The sequence below is a fragment of the Micropterus salmoides genome, unplaced genomic scaffold (genome assembly GCF_014851395.1).
Source record: "Micropterus salmoides isolate LMB-PRFRI ecotype aquatic unplaced genomic scaffold, ASM1485139v1 Ms_hic_scaffold_21, whole genome shotgun sequence".
In the NCBI taxonomy this organism is placed as follows: Eukaryota; Metazoa; Chordata; class Actinopteri; order Centrarchiformes; family Centrarchidae; genus Micropterus; species Micropterus salmoides.
The window spans coordinates 15,268,625-15,288,140 of record NW_024041262.1 but is presented as its reverse complement, the minus strand read 5'-3'; the positions used below and the strand labels follow the sequence as shown (position 1 = coordinate 15,288,140).

The 19,516-nt window shown below is 37.8% G+C and overlaps 1 protein-coding gene across 1 annotated transcript; it reads right to left on the bottom strand.

Moving 5' to 3' along the window:
* Window positions 1–264: 264 nt before the first annotated feature.
* On the bottom strand, window positions 265–18,089 carry LOC119915778 (synaptic vesicle membrane protein VAT-1 homolog). The gene is made up of 6 exons (XM_038735515.1): window positions 17,509–18,089; window positions 10,883–11,090; window positions 7,202–7,372; window positions 6,977–7,066; window positions 5,591–5,829; window positions 265–3,603 (listed from the first exon to the last, which is right to left on the bottom strand). Exons 1-6 carry the CDS (start codon window positions 17,890–17,892, stop codon window positions 3,412–3,414), a joined length of 1,284 nt encoding a protein of 427 aa, XP_038591443.1. The 5' UTR covers window positions 17,893–18,089; the 3' UTR covers window positions 265–3,411.
* Window positions 18,090–19,516: the final 1,427 nt, after the last annotated feature.

The following is a 19,516-nucleotide window of genomic DNA, read 5'->3' as shown; positions in this document are numbered from 1 at the left end:
AAACTAAAAAAAATCAGTTTAAGTGTCGGACAGTTTCTTTGTACTAACATGTAACTTTTGTATTCCTACACATAAGACCAAATGTGCTGTGCACCGTTTCTGCTGCCCCATCCACATCAGGCCATTGATCTGCTTCCCTACCAACTGGGGTCAAGCTGGTGGCCATTTACTGCAGGTACCTCACAGCCTTACTACAAAATACCCAAACTATCCCTTTAACAGGTCCCTTTTATCAGTTTAGTAATTCACAAGCTTAGAGGAACATTGTGAGGAACACTTTATTAACATACAGGTTGAGTGCCATAACACAAAAGGCATAAAAGTGTGTAGGGTATAAAAATGAAAAAGGCAGTTGTTCCATCACCATCATGAATATAATAACACATTAAATCTTTAAGTAACAGCACAAAGACTAGTCATAATCAGATTTATAATGTTGCAAATTATGGTTATTGTACATATGTTTAGCGTGAATGGGGGATAAAGTGTGCTTGAATAAGCTCAGAATGTTCTGAGAGCAGAATGGGCTGTGATTGTTTTGAATGGTGTTAACATGGCTTAAGGTTTTCTTTTTACGTGAAGGACTCTGACCCCATTAAAAAAAATGTAATGTCTTATTTTGATGTATAAAACATTTGTCCAACTGAGGAGGTTCATTTGAAATTAGTATGGAATTCTATTCAGCTTTTTGTGTCTGTAAACGAGCTTATTTCATGATGTTTTACATTTGACAAGGCTACAGTACATTTTGTTCATAGGGAACATTGTAGAAAGTATTTAGTATTATTTTGTCAAAGGCACAATTCTTCACCGACCACTAGATGTCCCTGGCTGCATGAATACTGTATCAGTTTACTGCTGTCAGATCATTATGAGAAACATGACACTTCTCACATTTTAGACAACCATTTTTGAAGGTCAGTGGTTACAAAGCACAATGTAGTATTGTTGCTATGTTCTCTGGAAGTCACTGCAATCTGCAAATCTTTTAGCATTACAGACATATTTGCAAAGAAGAATTGGCAGGCTCCAATATGTTTTTACATGTTTTATCTTCACCAATTGCTCTTTCAAATCTGGAGAACAATCTGCTTACTTGTCAACACACTCATTTGTCAAAATCCTCTATTTGGGTCAGTGGTTAAATTGAAACTCAATGTTGGTAACATTTCCATCAACCATGCAGGCAAACATAAGGCTTGTGGGTTCACAAATAAGTACAGAAACACCCAAAACAAATTTTAGTTTAGAGTTAAAACTCTCCCACAGGATGTTTTGTAACAAGATGAACTTCACATAATCACAATGAGACAACTCCAGTTCCCACTCACAATCCACACCAGAACTTACATCATACTAAGAGATAGAAACCTGGCCAATACTTGTCCAAGTGGCCAAAAGAAATAAAAGCATGTCACTAATCTAAATAACATAAAGCATTACTTTTGTTACAAGTGCTTTTTAAGAGATCAAAACAATGTATGCTGGAGAAGGAGGGTGTTTTGAGAGAGTTCAGCTTCAGAGAGAGACAGAAAGCAGGACTGAGAGGGTGGGGAGAGGAATGTGCTCTGGTGTGGAGGGAGGGAAAACTTTCCCTTTTGCTTTGGTAGCGTCTTCTGTGTCACAGTACTGAATTTAACCCACAGCTGGACAAAACATTATGAATTACTGACCCCAAACTCCATTATTTAAGATCATCCAGTCAACAATACATAAAAAAAAAAACATAAAATGATTACTGTGGAGAACACTGAAGCTTAATAAAATGATTTTTTCTTCAAAACTTTTTAACCTACTCCCTGTATATACAGGAAGGATCACTAAGACACTTACTCTCTGTATGCTCTGTAAACCTGGCACTAATCACTTTAATTTTGAAGAGGCAATGTAGGAATTAAGAAAGCAGCTAAATCATAGGACAAAAATCGAGGCGAGAAAACCAGCCGCCACATGGCTTGCCAAACAGTTTCAGCTCAAGTTCAGCATGACATCGTTTGGAAGAAAACCTACGAGTAATTGCCAAGGCAGGGAAGTCCCACTAATTGTTATTCACAGTTGGCTTGATGGCAGTGGTGAAAGTTGGCACGAATATGCAAGAAAAATACAACAATTACAACTACAATACAATACTGACCTGGGCTTTCCAAAGAGAGACAATGGTCTAACAACATTCATCAAAGAGGAGAGGATGTGCAAACACACTTCCGTCTCGTAATTACACTTAAATTTGAGTAGTGCATCACAATGCATGAAACCTGACTAAAGATCACTACACTTATATTTACTGATGAAACAGGCTTGGATTACTTCATCAAATTAATAATCTATAACAAGGAAATACCAAAATGCAGTAATGTATTCTGATTACATTCAAATCACTTTGATTTGAGCTATGATGCCTGAAACTAAAAAAGACAAAATTTTGGGAAATTAATTTCAGGTTAGTTTGTAGACAGATCTTTTTCAGACAGAACCATGGCCGGTTTGTATGAAGCAGCTCAGAGTACTTTTTTATCCTAAATGCATAAAAATTCTACAAATTACACAATTATGCTCTTATTCTTACAATAGAAAATAAGTGCCTCACATCAGCTCCCAAATAAATTAATAGAGCTGTGAAATATAAACATTTTGAATAACAAAACAAAGAAAGAATAAAACTGATTTTTAATGTATAAACTTGCCAGTAACATTTTTATGGAAATGTTTCATTTAGCTCAACCTTTGTGTTCTTTGTTTTGGAAAAAGCATACACAAATGAAGCGTATCACTGAATAACATTTTATAGCACCTCTACAGATGGTCCTCACTTGAAAAAGTTACTATATCCATCTTTAACTAATTTTTAATAATAATATAATAATAAGAATAACAATATAATATCCCAAATAGTTGCAGGGAAAATTTCTGATATAGGCTTTCCTTTTGCATGCTGCAATATAATTAAGTATATATAATGTTGGCTAAAATGCATGATGGGTAATCTAAATCATGACATGGTGTGTTGACCAATCTGATGCATTACTTTTAGCTTCTACAAAGCTATACTGGCCTTGGTTTGCTATCATTACAAATATTATGAGCTGTTGTTGAGCTGTTGTCATGGGGACCCTAAGATACCCCTTTGCTATGTCATTTTTAACAACCATCTGTAATCAGAATACATTATTCCTCACATAATGTGACAGAATACAGTTTATTTTTATTTAAATCACAAGTATCCCAACATAGACGCTACACTATAGACATATTGGAAAACAAAACCTTCATAAACATTTGTAAATATTGACACAGTCAAAGAATTCACGGCATCTTGCTTTTCTTATCTTTTCTTTCCTTTTTTTGACAATTTAACAACAGGGAACTTACTGAGGAAGTGCATGAAAATATCATTCAAATAAACACTCTTACTCAATCTTTCTCTGCTTTAAGTTCCTCTGTAGCTTCTTCTTTGTTCTCATTGGCGGCAGCTTTAGTTTTTTCCACATTTTCTACCGGCTCAGGGTCGGACTTTGGCTTCTCTTCCTCCTTCTTAGCTTCAGGAAGAAGGATGACTTTCCCGATGTTTAGGCGTTCGTGCATGCGCCTCATGGCATCCGCCACCTGAGAAAAGACAGGAGTAGAACAGATGTGCACAATAGGTAATCTTTTTCTTCCTAAAATATAGTGCAGGTGTCATTTGAACGTCTCCAAAAATCTCTGATGAAGTGCGTCACTAAAACCCTGAAGTTTTCTTAGTCAGCAACAACAGAATGTTACAATTTTAATGGGCATGTCGAAGGTGTCACACTAAACGCTTAAACCTGCATTTATTTATTTTTAAGCCACTTGGGGGAAGCACAACACAAGCGGTAAATAAAATTGTTTATAACTTTAACGGTTGCTTCTTTTTACATTGAGCAGAGATGGTTGTGTTTGTGTCCACCTGATGAAAATAAGTCTAATATTCACTCTCTTTTTAGCTCTGTTGTGGGATGTAAAACCCCCAAAATTAGCTAAAAGGCGCTAAAACACTTTAAGAAAAGTGTGAACAAAAACAGGTTCCTTAACTCAAAAACATCTGTTTCAAAATGCTAAAATACAGCAATAACAAACTATCTAATTGAGTGTGATGTCATTTGTGCTTTAAAATTTTTTTTTCTGTCTTGCTTTTTAAAATCTTAGGATCATGGTGGAAATATGTGTTATCCCTTGGATTTTATGTGTCTTGTTGACCATAAATAAATCAAATCCATCAAAAACAGCAGCATGACCAGAATTTGTTTTCTTGGTAAATAAAAGATAATCTCCTACAGACTATATTTTATTATTTATTTAAGACAATTTTTGTGTGCCTATAGGAGCACACGCTAATACTGGTCAAAATGAGAAGGAAGATTAATGTCAATGGGTTTCTATGCTATGTATCGCTGCCATCTGCCATTGGTATTATTTCCTGCCTCAGCTATTGTCTGTTTCCGGCTTGCAACACAGCCAGGATTGTCTTGCATCACACTCCTGCTTGTCCCTGAAGCCAGCCAGAGAAACTCAAAACAAAGATATCCCCCATAAGTAGTGGATGTCACCTAGCAACGGACCTTAAGCACAAACTAATCTGATGAGGGAATGGCAGTTTCCTCATCTACCGTACACAGAGTGAGGAGGACGCACAAGAAGCTTCAGTTGGGCTGTAGTCCCACAGTGGATCTACACTCATCACGTCTGAATACCTGCAGCTGAGATTAAGTACTTTTTAAAACTCAAAACCTTAAAGAAATAGTTTGACATGTTGGGAAATACTCTTATTACCTTTCTTGCCAAGGGTTAGATGAAAAGATCAATTCCACTCTCATGTCTGAACGATAAATATGTAGCTTGAGCCAGAAGCTGGTTAGCTTAGTTTAGTATAACGACTGAAAACAGGAGGAAACCGCTAGTCTGGCTTTGTCCAAAGTTAACTAAATCTGCCTGCAAGCACATTTAAAGCTTACTAAGTAATATGTTATTTTTCCTTTGCTTAATCTGTGCAAAAACCAAAGTATAAAAACAACACGTTGTTTTATGGGGGGGTTCGCTTATGTGTCAGACTATTTCTTGGCAAGGGACAGTTGCAGGGAGACTCCAGAAGCTGCTGCATCCTGCCAAGAAATACTCTGCTAGATAATCCACCATAAAATGGTGAATTATCATTTTTTTCACTTTGTTTTTTTACAGGTTAAACAAAGGAGATATAACATGTTTAATAGTGAATTTTAGAGTGATGGAAAGATGGATTTTTATTTTTGGACAGATCTAGGCAAGCTTTGTCCCCTTGTTTCCAGTCTCTATGCTAGGCTAAGCTACCCGTGTTCTGTCTGTAGCCTAGCTTACAGACATGAGAGGGGTATCAATCTTTTCATCTAATTCAAGTGATTACACTATATGATACACTATGACACTAAAAGTTTATTTATTTTTATTTTTAAAGATATTTTGTTTGCCTTTAATTGACAAGAACAGCAAAGAGCAGTGGAGTCAGATGCTGTTTCACCTCAGCCCAAACAGTGCAATCATGCATGCCTTAAAAAGTAGTAAATCTTTCACATTTTATTTAAAACACGATCAAACGTACCTCCTCAAAGTGATGGCATGAGTCAATGCGGGGCTTGATCTTTCCCTGCCCGTAGAGCTCCAGCAGCTTGTACATAGTCCTGCTCAGGAGCTCGTCATCATTGATGTAGCCGAGGTGGAAGCCACAGATGCCCTTGTTGGCCTGCTTCAGTTTCAGCATAGTGAGAGAGAGCTGGTTGTACCAAGTCTTTGCCATGGCCAATAGGTTCTTCTTCTGGCCTGTCACACAATTGGCCGCACCTATAATAACAGACAAAGGAATAGATTAAAAATCATGCAGAAAATAATTTATTTTAAATAGCTGTCTTGTAGAAAATTAGATGATGAAGATGTCTTTCAGCTGTTTCCCAATTAAATTTTTGCACCAGGATTTAGTTTTTTTGAGTATACTTATAACAGTGTGTACTATCTACTTATTTTCATGATATTTTTAGTTAGTATACAAGAAATCATTGTGCACCGACAGATGTAAATCAAATTGCAACCAATGAATTCCAATTTGACCTCACAAAGAGAAAGGAAAAAACATAATTCACACTTTTCTTTCCAGTGGAATAATATTGTTCCCTTTTTAATTTCAAATGAGATTTCTTTGGGAGGTGTGAGAGTTGTAGGCTACTATGTCTAACCTCACACCAAGTATCTGATTGTCTGCCAGTGATGAGGAAAGTTTTTAGATCCTAAAATTTTCCTCAATAAATGTTCAATAAATGTTGTTTAGTTAATTAGAATCATGAACGGATTTGCACTTAATTTTTCTATTAAGATATTTATTTTGTTGAGGAGTGTTTGTCATGTTCTGACCATGGAGAATACTTTAAAACCACAATTTACCATCTGGTTTCTTCAAATTTTACTCAGGAGCAAAGTTCACAAATAATGATTTGAAATTTATCGTGATAATTATCAATATCAAATAATATGAATTTTTTTTTATCTGGAAAACATTTTTGGCCATAAATATTAATAGTACACAAGTATTATTGGCAAAATGTAGTTAAAGTATCAAATGTAAAAGTAATCATAGTGGAGAAAAATGGCCCCTACAGATGTGCTATTTAAGTACCTATTACAGTATATTATTATTACTGATCCATTAATGTATAAGTAGAATTTCACTGTTGCAACTGGTCTCCATTTCCCTCTGCACTGTTGTGGAGCAGAAGTATACAGTAGCATGAAATGGAAACATTCATGTAAAGTACAATATCTTACATTTTTACTTGAATGAATGTATTTTCCTACCTGTTAGCTACCTTTCAAGAACATTCACATTGATAAAAAGATGCAAATCAGCATCATTACAATTAAGAGTTAAGTAATTCATACATTAAGGCAGATTCAACAAATGCATTAAAACTTGTTTTTCTCTTTCCAAATGTCTTACCAAAGACTATAAGTGTGCCCAGAGGTTTTAACAAACTAAATCCTTTTTGGGTGTCTGAACCGCCAAGTGGGTCAAGGACAATGTCCACTCCTGCAGAGAAACAGAATAAAAAGAGGGATTGGATGGGACAGAAAAATAAAGATAAAAAGCTTTTGATATTCAAAAAAGACACTGAAATACTATATATAGCAAAGATTAGTGTTCTATGTGTGAGTGTTTTCTCACCCTTGGGGCTGATGTTGCGTATTTCTTCCGCGTAGTCTTTGGTGCGGTAGTCGATTGGGTGAGTAACCCCGCCTTGGGCAATGGTCTCGTGTTTGGAGGCTGATGCCGTGCCAAAAATGGTCACATCTGGCACCGTCTGACACAGCTGGGTAGCAGCAACACCAACGCCACCTGTAGATGTGCAGAGAAGCAACACAGAGAGAAATGAGAATAGGGTTAGGGTTAGGATTTATTATTATTTTCAGAATAAAGCTTTTCAACCTACATGTGATCCCTCTCTGAAACAGTCAGAGATTTAATCATCAAACAATGAATGGCTATAAGTTCTGTGTTAGCACACTGCTGACCTAGTAGACAGAATCAGCGAACAAAGCTACTTCCTGGCTGACTCATATGTGCTTTATTAAGCACCTAATAAATACTAGAGAGGATCTAATATCACTCATGATACCAGCACCAAGGACGTGTTTGCTTTGCTGTTGGTGTGGAATATAGTGAATATAACCATATTTTTTATTGTCAAAAATTATCTGGGTTTTGCAGATTTGTAAAAATATTATTAATCGTTACACTATTTTGTTATCTAAATCCAGACTTTAACGCAACTCAGATTTCTTCTAAAATGATCTTGAGGACAAAGGTTTCAATTTCCATTACTATGCTGTTCAACAGGTCAGACATAAGCTATGAACAGGTGATCTGCCACAACTACACAAACACCAAAAGATGCATCCAGATTTGACTGGAGTTATTTTTAATACAGTTTTTTGTCATGTCCTTTTGTAAAAAACTGACATACAAACCATAAAGGAGTATAGTTATGCACTATACATGCAAGGCTATTAACAGTCAGTGTTGTGACAACAGTATCTGTAGTGACTGCACATCAACTCACCCACAAATTAGATTTTTTTAAGAAACAGTCAGTGTTTTGATCCATTTTTACCAGATTATTTGTGATTGAAATGTCTTCCGATAGTGATATTTGTGGATTGCAGTTGGGGTGCAGGTGAAACCCTTGTCTGACTTTGCACTAAAACCTGTGAAATGCCAGTGCTGAACCCCACCAGTGCTGAACCCCACCAGTGCCTCAGTCATTCAAAACCCACAGAATTTCTTTAAAATTTGAGTGGAGACACCAAACCTTCTAAAGATATCTGTTACATCCACTTGAATTTGGGGAAATATGAATAAAATGATGCACATACAATACAAATATTTCAATTTGATGGAATGGCAGCCATGAGAAATGGGTATATTTCACTCACTAATTTAGTGTTGGAACAAGCTGACACAGAATATACAGTGCGTGTGTTACTGTCAGACAGTCATAATACAATGGTTTTTCAACATTTGAGCTATTCTTATTTAGAAATGAATAAGGGAGAACTGGATTTTAAGGTGTTAACCTGTACAATAGATTCAACTTTAAAAGTGGTGGGATTGTGGTCAGATTCATTCAGTAAGATATAAAAAGATAGAACTTCATTAATCCCAAAGGAAATTCTTGTGCCAGAGATAGGGCTGGGCAATAAAACAATAATGATAATTGTCGTGATGTAATTTTCATCAATAACAATATAACAAATGTTCAATAAAAGTATGATTTAATTCAGTTGAATCATGAACAAATTAGCACTTAATTTTTCTGTTAAGATATTTATGTTGTTGAGGAAACAGGATTGAAAAAAGATTTTACTTAATTTTACTCATGCATATTTGTTTTAAAAAAAATCTGGCTTTAAATTTGAAAGAAATAATGATTTGACATTTATCATGATAATTATTGCTATCAATTGACCCTAGCCAGAGATTGCTCTATATTACAATAACATAAGAACAGAAGAGTTGTAACTATAAAGTATAACGAGCAAAACTCTAACACCAGTCCCTAATTTAAAAAAAAACAACAAGAAAAGTAAGATACATTTAGTAAAATAAGTTAACTAAAATTGAAAAGTAGCATTGGCAATGATATTGAAAAGTAATATTGCACATGATATTGATTTCAGCTGTTCCTCATGCAAAGGGTGGGGTGGGGGGTAGTTATTCAGTTTTATAGTTTCTGGTAGAAAAGACTTCCTGTGGTTTGACGGATTGAGTAGTGGCATTACACTCACGTCTACAGTGGCTGGTGATGTGATTTCAGGGTGGTTGAAAGCTTGGAAGACCAAAGAACAAACAACTGAAATAGCAGTGCTTTCTGGTCTCTATGGCATTGTACTGTTTAACAGTGAAAGGTTCTCCGTAATGTTGGCTGCAGGCTCACCAGTAATCCTTCCTGCCCTTTTCTTCACCCTTGCCTCATGTGTCTGATTCATACAGGTCAGCTGACAGACACCCGCCCACTCAACACTGAAACATAGCCTCTGAAAGGGGGGATGCAAGAGAGCACTAGACCGCGATGGTGGATGCTGACAGTAACTGACCACTTAGACTCCAGAGTGGTTGACAAATAATGAGCTATCTGAGTTACCGCAGCATCCTGAATTCAGACAAACAAAAGCTAGAGATGACATGAAGAACCATTGACTTTTTAAAAAGGTAAAGGATGTTGATTAAATATATACACACACACATACATACATACATTGGAGCCCATCACTCATAATAAGAAGGGCCTTTTAAAAGTGGATATCAATTATTTCCATCCTGCTGTAATTTTGCAATACTGGACAGTCAATCCTCTACAATAAACAAGACATAATTGCTTGTTACAGTGTTGGACTCCCTTATTGCAATGTCAGGTGTTGCCAAAGCAACCATGCCTGATAATGATCCTGTTTGTCATTCTATGAATAAAACACACACACACACACACACACACACACACACACACACACACACTATACCTTCACCTATGACCTTTTGGTCTCTCGGTTGATAATTCTTGAAATGCGACTGCATTCAGAGAAGTGATTAGTGACCTGGAGTGAACAAGCTGTGTGACTCTTCACAGGTTACCGAGGAGACAAGGGGAGATACTTCACAATTAAATAACCGGGGAGAGTGTCTATCCGACCGTACAACATGGTGGAGATCACTGATCTAGTTTGAGGAGATGAATTGTGTTAAAAATTACAGTTTTGATTAATAAGTCATTTTAATTATAAATACAGGGCTGCGACTAGCAATTATTTGAATTATTGATTGATCTGTGGATGTATTTTTTTAACCTATTAATTGTTTGATATATGAAAAACACAGAAAAATGTCCATCCCAATTTCAATTAGCCTAAGGTCTTCACATTGCTTGTTTAGTCCAACAAACAGAAATGAAAAGATATTCAATTCAATGATAATTCAATCATATAAGACAGAAAAAGTGGCAAATCCTATTCCTCACATGACATTTTTCTATTTGATTAATTGGTTAATGGTTTCAGCACTAAATGGCACTGATTCTTCAAAAACCTATGGGGAAAAAAGCAACACTTTAGATGCTTTGCCACATAAAAAAACACTCTTTAGAAGTGACAAGGGGACAAAAGCAAAAAAGGCAAAAGTGAGCAGAAGCAAAACTGGAGACATGTTTAACTTGTTAGATTTCACCGACTTGAGAGAGTCTCATTATTATACTGTCATATTTTCAAACAACACCTAGGGAAAGGGCATTTCAACATTTGATCACTGATGCAGCTTAGTGCATTAGGTTTTCAGCCTGCATTGTATGTGTCTTACCTGCTGCCATGTGGATAAGAACGCTCTTGCCCGGCCTCAAATTTGCCATCTCAAACAGCATCATGTAGGCCGTCATGTAGTTAATAGGAAGAGCAGCCCCTTCCTCAAAGCTCATCTGCTCGGCCATGGGAAAGGTGTGGTTAGCGGTCACCACAACCACTTCCTGCCACATGCCACTGCGGCTAATCACAATGACACGATCCCCGACCTGAGGGAGGACAGAGGAAGAGAGGTAGTGTGTGTGTGTGGGGGGGAGGGGGGCTACCAAGTTACTGAGAGGATCTTGGTGGTCATGATGTGTTTGTCCAACTAAAACACAACGTTTATTTCCTAAAGTCCTTAAGTTCTTGACATCACCTTAACAGCAAATATGTAAAACACATTTTCTCACTTACTTCTATGGTATCTAGCCACACAGAGAGTTTTCTATCTGTCTGTGAGATGTCTGTCTTCACTCCAGCACAGTGGAGGTCAAATGGAATTTTATTTGTGGTGTTTGCAATATTGAAAAAAGTATATTTAAACAGTCTTCAGCCTTGCTAGATGGATAATCCACAATTTCTATTCTACTATTTCTTCAGTTGAAAAGATAAAATTAAAATTTCCATCACCTCTGTTGTACTAGGATGGAGGGAAAAATCTCAGACAGATATCTCAAAACCTGGACAAATAAAACCAAAAATAGCTGCATGGCCATTAGAGGTAATGTGAAAACATGATTTCAACTGACTCTTCAAGACTGCGAAGGGAAGAGTATAAAACAGATGTTGTGTAAAGATGAAAGAGAGAAGTAACTGCCTCTTCCATGAGCTCAATTTCTTGTGCCACTGCCACGTTGCCCTTGTCTTGTGCATCCAGTCAAATGGGAAAAATTTAGGTCAAGCAGGCAGTCTGATGTATGCTTGCTGTTGAATGACATGAGGGCCAGTTACTACACTAGTGCTCTGCCAACATACACATTCATCTATACGAAGGAAGGATTTTACAGTAGTAACCTTGTGATATTTGGCAGGCAACTAAACTCAAATGTTTAATAGGTTCATTACATACTGAAATTATGGCTGCAATAAATTATTATTTTCATTATCGATGAATAATTTCTTGACTGATTGTTATATACCTATTAAATGCCCTTTAAAATTGCCAAGTGGACAACATTGAACACTGAGCAACATTTTAAACATTTGAGAAGCTGGAACCTGCAAATATTTTTCATTTTTGCTTCAAAAATTACTGAGAAGATTAATTTTCCTTTGACTGACTGATTGTTTCAGGTCATACTAAAATACATTGCTTTGGCTGCATATTGAAAATGGATTATTTCTAAAGGCAAGCTGTGAGATAAAATTTTATTAATTAAATGCACTCAGTTTTTTTGGCTTTTATTTTGTTTTTTTTTATTTTAAATTTATCTTTTTAAGTCTTTAGTCCAGAAATGTATTTCTGGAGACATGGCTTCCTCACGCATGACTCAAACACGGTCCATGTATTTTTAACAAGATTACATCAAACCTCCTGTTCATACGAGCTCAGAGAAGGCGGCTTATTGGAAATGTTGTGTGTTGCTTGCTTCCACACAGATGTGAGAGTTGCGAAAAAAGCCAAAAAAGTGAAGGGCACAGGAAAGAAGTCTGATCTGATTGTAAATGCTGCACTGCTTCCTGTTAAAAGAGCCTCAAGAGCTCTGAGCCACACCCACTTCCTGATGCACACAAACCCATGACAATACACAAATGACACACACAAATATTTACACACAAACACATTTTGCACATGTCTGTTGTAGTGAGATAACTCCAACAGCTGCAGTTCTTATGCTTTAACTTCCACCTCAGATGCTTGTTTTTTCAGTTGATTAAATTTCTCAACCCACGGTCTTGTGAAACGCATGCTGGATGAACGAAAAAACGCATGATAGCCAATCTAAAAAAGGCTGAGCTCAGTTCCTGGACAGCTGACATGAACTGAGGTAACTGAAATGTTTAAAGTGACGTGACAGTGAAGTTAGCGTGGAAACAAACTGTTTATTTCACTACAAAACCTATTATGGTAAAGTGTGTCACTTACACTACATTACACATTACTGGATTATTACTACTGATGCACCAGTGTGTAAGCATCAGCATTTTAATGTGGTAGCTTGAGTTGGAGCTAGTTGTAAATACACTTCGGTAGTTTAGTCCAGTGGTTCCCAACCCCTCCAAGGGTCACAAGATAAATCTGAGGGGTCTGGTCTGTCTGCTTCCCAAGTATCTTATGAAACAGGCACACCCTCCTGTCCTCGTCTGGAGAAGCCTTGCTGCTCTAGACCGACTCGATCAAAACAGGATCAGCCCCGTTCTGACAACAGTTCCCTTTATGATATTATCTACTGCTCTGTGAACATGTGTATCCCACTGCAGCCCCACCCACGTCTCGTGTGTCTTGTGTTTTGCTGCTTCCTTCCTTCTCCCCCAAAAACAGAAGAGATGTCGGAACGCACCACTCCCCTTATAGGATTCCTGCTCTCCGAAAACAGAGTCAGGGATGGAGAGGAGGGTGGGATAGGAGGCCAGAATAGCAGATCATACGTAAACTTATTCAGGTCCTTTACCAAGTGGAAGGATGAAAACATAGATAAGAAATTATTGAAAATGATGGAATTGAGAGGATTGCCATCCGTTGTAGATTTACATATAAAAACATTAAATTAACGTAGTATTTCTATCTTAAAATAACAGCTTCAAATTCATTTTGATGGCATGCTGACTTGTAGGAGGGTGAATGGCGTCTCTGTCATTACTGCTTGACCCGGAGCACTTGGTTATGGCACTATATAATATCCCAGCTAGGACATCTATCGCAAGAACAGCGCAATGCTTTAAGGCACCACAACAAAACTCAACAAAATCAAAATCAACAAAACTCTTAAGCAAGCTAGCTATAAAAAAAAGAAAAAGTATATACTATATACACAATATAAGTTCTAAGGAAAAAGCTCTGTATTCTCAGTATGGATATCATGGCATTGCCTGCAAGGAGACCGAAGAAGACATCAAAGGAAGCAAGGAAGAGAAAAAGAAAGAGTGACCGAGCAAGAGACCAGACAAGAGTAAATATCGGATTAGCTTTTATTCGTTGGCGTGAGCTAAAAGAGCTGAAAGGATGCAAGACAGATGTTGAGCTTTTCCTTGTTTAGCTGTTCGGTGAATTACGCTCTAAAACAGTAGGGGTGCCAAATCGCACTAGAGAGTTTATGCAAAAGCTGTGACAAGAGGTTGTGGAGGTTTAGGCTCGCAATGACTCACTATGGCTTTATCCTCGATATGCTGTTATAAAAAACGCAGAACACATACCCAGTGGAGCCTTTAGCATCTGGCTGCTCTGGGATCAGCCTTGCAGTATCTTAGGAAAATGTGCTTTAACTGCAGGGAATAGGTACTTATTTCTATGACTAGTTATTTATCCACCCATCTAGTGTTTATCATTTTTGTATATAATGTTTGCTTTTTGTAATTAGAATAAAGGAAACTACAACTTAATCTCGTTATACAAACCTGTGTTGTAAAAGGATCGACCTTGTACCTTAGGTTTTGAATAGATCTGAAGCTGACTTAAGCTGGATTTAATTTTATTCAGACCCCCCAAAAAGCAGAAATTGCACAAAAACAACCAAAGTAAAGGCTCTTGAATCGGTTTATGGCTTTAAAGGAGGCACAACACACAGCATATGAATATTCTGCACTTTTTCAACAGACTTGGCAGATTAAAAGTCGACCTCTGGAAAGCTCTTATCAAAGAGAAGAATGTAAAAGCACTTCAAGGGCACAGAGTAAATCAAACACTGTTGCCATTCATAATGCAGAATGTTACGTTTTGAAGCAAGAAAGCTCTGCTCACTGTTTTTTTTATAATGAGACCACATTACATGAATGCATTAGACTGATGGAGGTTATTGATCAAGGGGTTCTGCTTTCTCATTCTGTGTATACAACATATAGGTCCACTGAGATGTTTTAAAATATAAGTGCCTTAAATAGATGGCATTGTTAGATACAGAACTGAAACAATTGATTCAATGAGTCAATCCACAGAAAAGCATTAAGCAATTTTTTTCATAATTAATCAATTGTTAAAAGGTATTTTTTCTAGCAAAGCGTATTGGTCCCTGCAATTGTGAGAGTTTTATATAAAAATAACTATGTTTTATCAATTATTTGGTGTTAGCACATATGCATCTAATCTTGTTTCCACTGTGACCTGAGGCATGACAGGAACTTATTAAAGAGGTCATATTATGCTCATTTTCAGGTTCATAATCTTATTTAGAGGTTGTACCAGAATTTTCATTTTCAAAAAGCACTATATTCTTTGTCATACTGCACATTGCTGTAGCTCCTCTTTTCACCCTGTGTGTTGAAGACTTAGTTTTAGCTATAGAGTGATGTATTTTACCTCTACATGATCATTGTTGGGAGTTACACATGCGCTACTAGCCAATCAGAAGCAGAGAAGGGCAGGTCGTGAGAAGCCGGTAAACACAGCTTTGGTTCAGCTGTATGTTCCCCTCACCAGCTTATCAACTGTGCCATTTTTCCATTACCAGTACCAGCTCAACTCGCTGCCACTGACTGGTGTGGCCGCGATTGGCGCAGGCTTCCCCCGCTGCCACTTGCGAAGCACCTCAATTCCAAAAACTATCAAGCACATTTTTGTTTCACCATCACTTTTCCTGAAACTGTAAATATTGGAAATCTACACAGCTGATTTCTCACCTGAAAACTTCTCAGAAGTGGATTTAGTGATGAAATAATGTATGAAAATTGTACAATATAAAACTTTCTGTTGCTGCCTCTGTCCATGCGCCTGCAATAATGATGCAGTGAATAGTGACGATTCTCTCTGACCAATCAGCAGTCTGCTGTGTTTTCACGTCACATTTTATGCCACGGTCGAAACTGGGAGATTTCCAAGTTGAAATATCCGACTTCCGACCTCATAGCTTTCAGTTGCATGGTGGTGCATGACGCTAAATGTAAACAATAAACATGTCTGACCATGACAAACTTATGTTTCTTTGGCCAGTTTATTGCCGCTTTCCAGACTCCAGACCCCGCTTTCCAGTTCGGAACTGGAAAATGTCCAAGTTGAAATCTCTGACTTCCAACCACAGCGACTGACCGTGACAAACTCTTTGTCAAGTGTACACCCAGTTTCACCCTCTGTCCTTGGTGTTCATTAAAATTAGAGACGTTTTAATGAAAACAATGAACTGAAGTGGTAATCCTTAAAAGAGAAGAAACGTTGTAAATTAGCCTATACTTCATAAAGTTATCAAATGTTTAGGCATTTTTAACATTTTCTTGAATAACTTTTGGGTAGAGATGACTTTCAGAGATTGTTTGTTACCAGCTACCTAATAACATTGACAAAATATTTCTACATTATTTTACATGATACAGTTTTACTATTTGATACTAGCGTGTATTATTTTAATTTAATACTTTACTTGCCTTTTCGTTTATGGTTTACCATTTACAATGTGTGCTTCCATGGGAGTTGCTATTGTTGTGTGACGTCATTCGGCTGCTACTCGTCAAGTCCGGGTACATATTTTTTCTCCGAGTTAGAAAGTAGGAAATCCGACTTGAAGTGGCGTTCTAGGTTAGTTTTTCTAGTTGGAGGTCGGAAATTTCCCAGTTCCGAGTTGCCTGGAACGACTCAACTCGCTTGGAACCTCGACGGAGGTGATAGAAAAAAAGTAGGCTATCTAGAGGCAGGTAGCCTACAGGTACAACCTTTCCACAATGGAAAACCAAACTAACGTGAGTCGAGTCGAGCTGGTACCATGCAGTGGAAAAGGGGCTATAGACTGGAGCAATAGTTGTGAGTTATTCATTTGTAACAAATCTATCTTTCAGACATAAAGTTTTAACTGAGCTCTGTCTCTACATCAGAGTAACAACTTTATGTCCATTGACTGCCAGGAGGGTAACTAATGTTTGGAAGGGAGAGGGGAGGCAGCAGGCGGACGTCTTGTCACTGTGTGCTGCAGCTCAGTGTGTTTTTCTACCGGTGTTGTTGAGGGCGTGTCGGACTAGCCGCTAGGCGAGCATTATGAGGCATATTTTGCTGTGTTGTTATTCACAGGCATGACAGGGAAGGCTGGACAACAAACGAGCTGTTTTCAGGCAGTTCAGAGCAGATCTGTGGGAGATGGGCACTCCTTTTGGGCTGGACTTTTTTCAAAATAGCACAATAGCACAATATCTTTAATAGACTTTCTTCAACAGTGAAGTGATGGCTGTTGTTTTCATCAAAGGCATCAAAGGCAAATTTACAGGTTTTCTGTAGGCTATTTCTCTTCAACTTTCACAAAATAAGTGGGGAGACTAATCTGGTTTAGTGTTTGAAAAAGATTACTAGCATTTCTTGGCCAGTAAGGAGAACCCATGTGCCACTGAAGACCAATAGGATGCGGATTTCACACTTTCTCTAAAGAAACACTTGTCAGTGAACTCAGCTGATGTAGGTAACCTATCAACACCACATCCTTAGTAGCTCTACAGCGCGTGACTTTGACATTATTCATGTGCATAGTGGCATTTTGTGGGTGTGTGAGTGCACTCGGCAAGCCTTTTACTCACTTTCCTGTCCTTCACATCCTCCCCGACTGCTTCAATGACCCCGGAGCCCTCCATCCCCATCGTGACAGGCGGGGTGGGCAGCAGCTCGTACAACCCCTGTCTGCCCAGCAGCTCGGCGAAGTTCAGCCCGCACGCCTTGACGCGCACCAGGACCTCTCCCGGCTTGAGCTGCGGCTCGCTCTGCGTCTTCAACTGCAGCTTGACTTTGTCATAGCCCCCGTAGCCCGTCAGCACCAGAGCGCGGAAGGACTGAACCTTCTCGGGGGCTGCCGCAGGGCTGCTCCCTGGATCCTGCTCTGCGTCAGAAGGAGCCGGCGGAGGGTCGTCGGGCTTCTTCTCCTGCTCAGGCTGCTGTTGCTGAGTTGGAGCCTCTTCGCCAGACATGATAAGCACTTGTGATGCGCCCCCTCTAGGTTTTCAGTCCAGATCAATACTTTAGCCTGTTTGGGCGTTTCTTTTGGAAAAGGAACAAATATTTCTGGTTAAAATAAAAGAGGTGTCCCCGAAGACAGTCGTATCCTTTGTAAAATGAGATTATTGCTGCGTGGTTTCCTGTGTGTGCGCCCCGCTCAACAAGTGACCAATGTCAAGTCAGACACATTTAAAACATTAGTTCCGGTTTGGATTTTCACAATAAAATACGTCAACTTCTTGCGAGTTCGTAAATTCTTTTGGCCTGTGACTTAATTGCAATATGATATGATTTGTCAAAATAAGCAATATCAGTCTTAGTAATGCCATGAGGTCATCCTGACCCCAGAAATCTGGGCTAGTTTTACACAAAAAAGCTTTTTACTGTGTGAAGCCAATTTTTATTTTATTTTATTTTGATTTTGTGTGTCTAGAAATTGATTATTATAAACCACTGTATGTCCTTATCTTATTTTAGCTCATTTTAGGTCAACTTGATTATGTTTTACATTGACTATAAAGCATTTTGTCACCTGTATTGAAAAGTGCTACAAATAAAGTTATTATTAATATTATTAGTGTATTTACTTTTCAACAATAATATAATTAAGAAATCAGATTTATTTAGTACGTTTAATCTGAATCTGCCACATAAATTCTGCATAACCAGATGTCAGCCTCACATCAAATTAGATGTCACATAGGTAGCTTATTGACATAGAATTAGCCTACTCAGTGGTAGTTTTCATGGCAGTTTATTCAAATTATCATGCAAATTTTAAAATGTAATTCAACAAGAGCATTATACTTTTCCACATGTGTGTTATTTGAGTAAAAATGAAAATGCAATGATCCAATTTTCATTTTCATATACTTGTGTGGATCGTGTTTCTGTCTAGTTACAGATGTACTCAAAAATGTATCATGCATTATATTGGAATTATCAACACGGATGGGATTTTATAACATAAAAGAATAATAATAATAATAATAAAAAAATATTTTATTTAAATTCCAAATCTTGTAACTTCCGGGGTGTCTCTACCTGTTTGTGGGATGCTTGACGTAGCTGAAAAACTGACCGATCCGTTTTGTTGGCCAAATGAGAGTCAGAGCGTTTCGGGGAGCTTCAAACCCTGGACACTGGAGCACTGGGAGGAAGAAATGGGATTATTTAAGGTCACAGCTGCTGGAGGAAATGCATATAGTTCATCTCCCACTCAGTGCTCACAGGTTATTTAAAATTATGATAATCTGGTATATACTGATAAATTATTATTGTTTCCAGTTGTTTACCATCATAAGAAAACAATTTAAAGTCTAAAAAGTTATATATAATGTGTATTTAGTGGATTTTGGTGGGTTTACCCCCTTTATGTGCCCATTTAAGTCTGTGACATTTATTTGTTATTCGTGATAAATAAACCTCACTCCCCCCAAAATAATTAAATACAAGAGTTTCATTTTAGAATAAGAGTCACAAAAGTATGTAATCTGACATTGCATTCCATCCATCCATCGTCAACCGCTTATCCTGTGTACAGGTTTGCTGGGGGCTGGAGCCTATCCCATCTGACATTGGGCGAAAGGCGAGGTA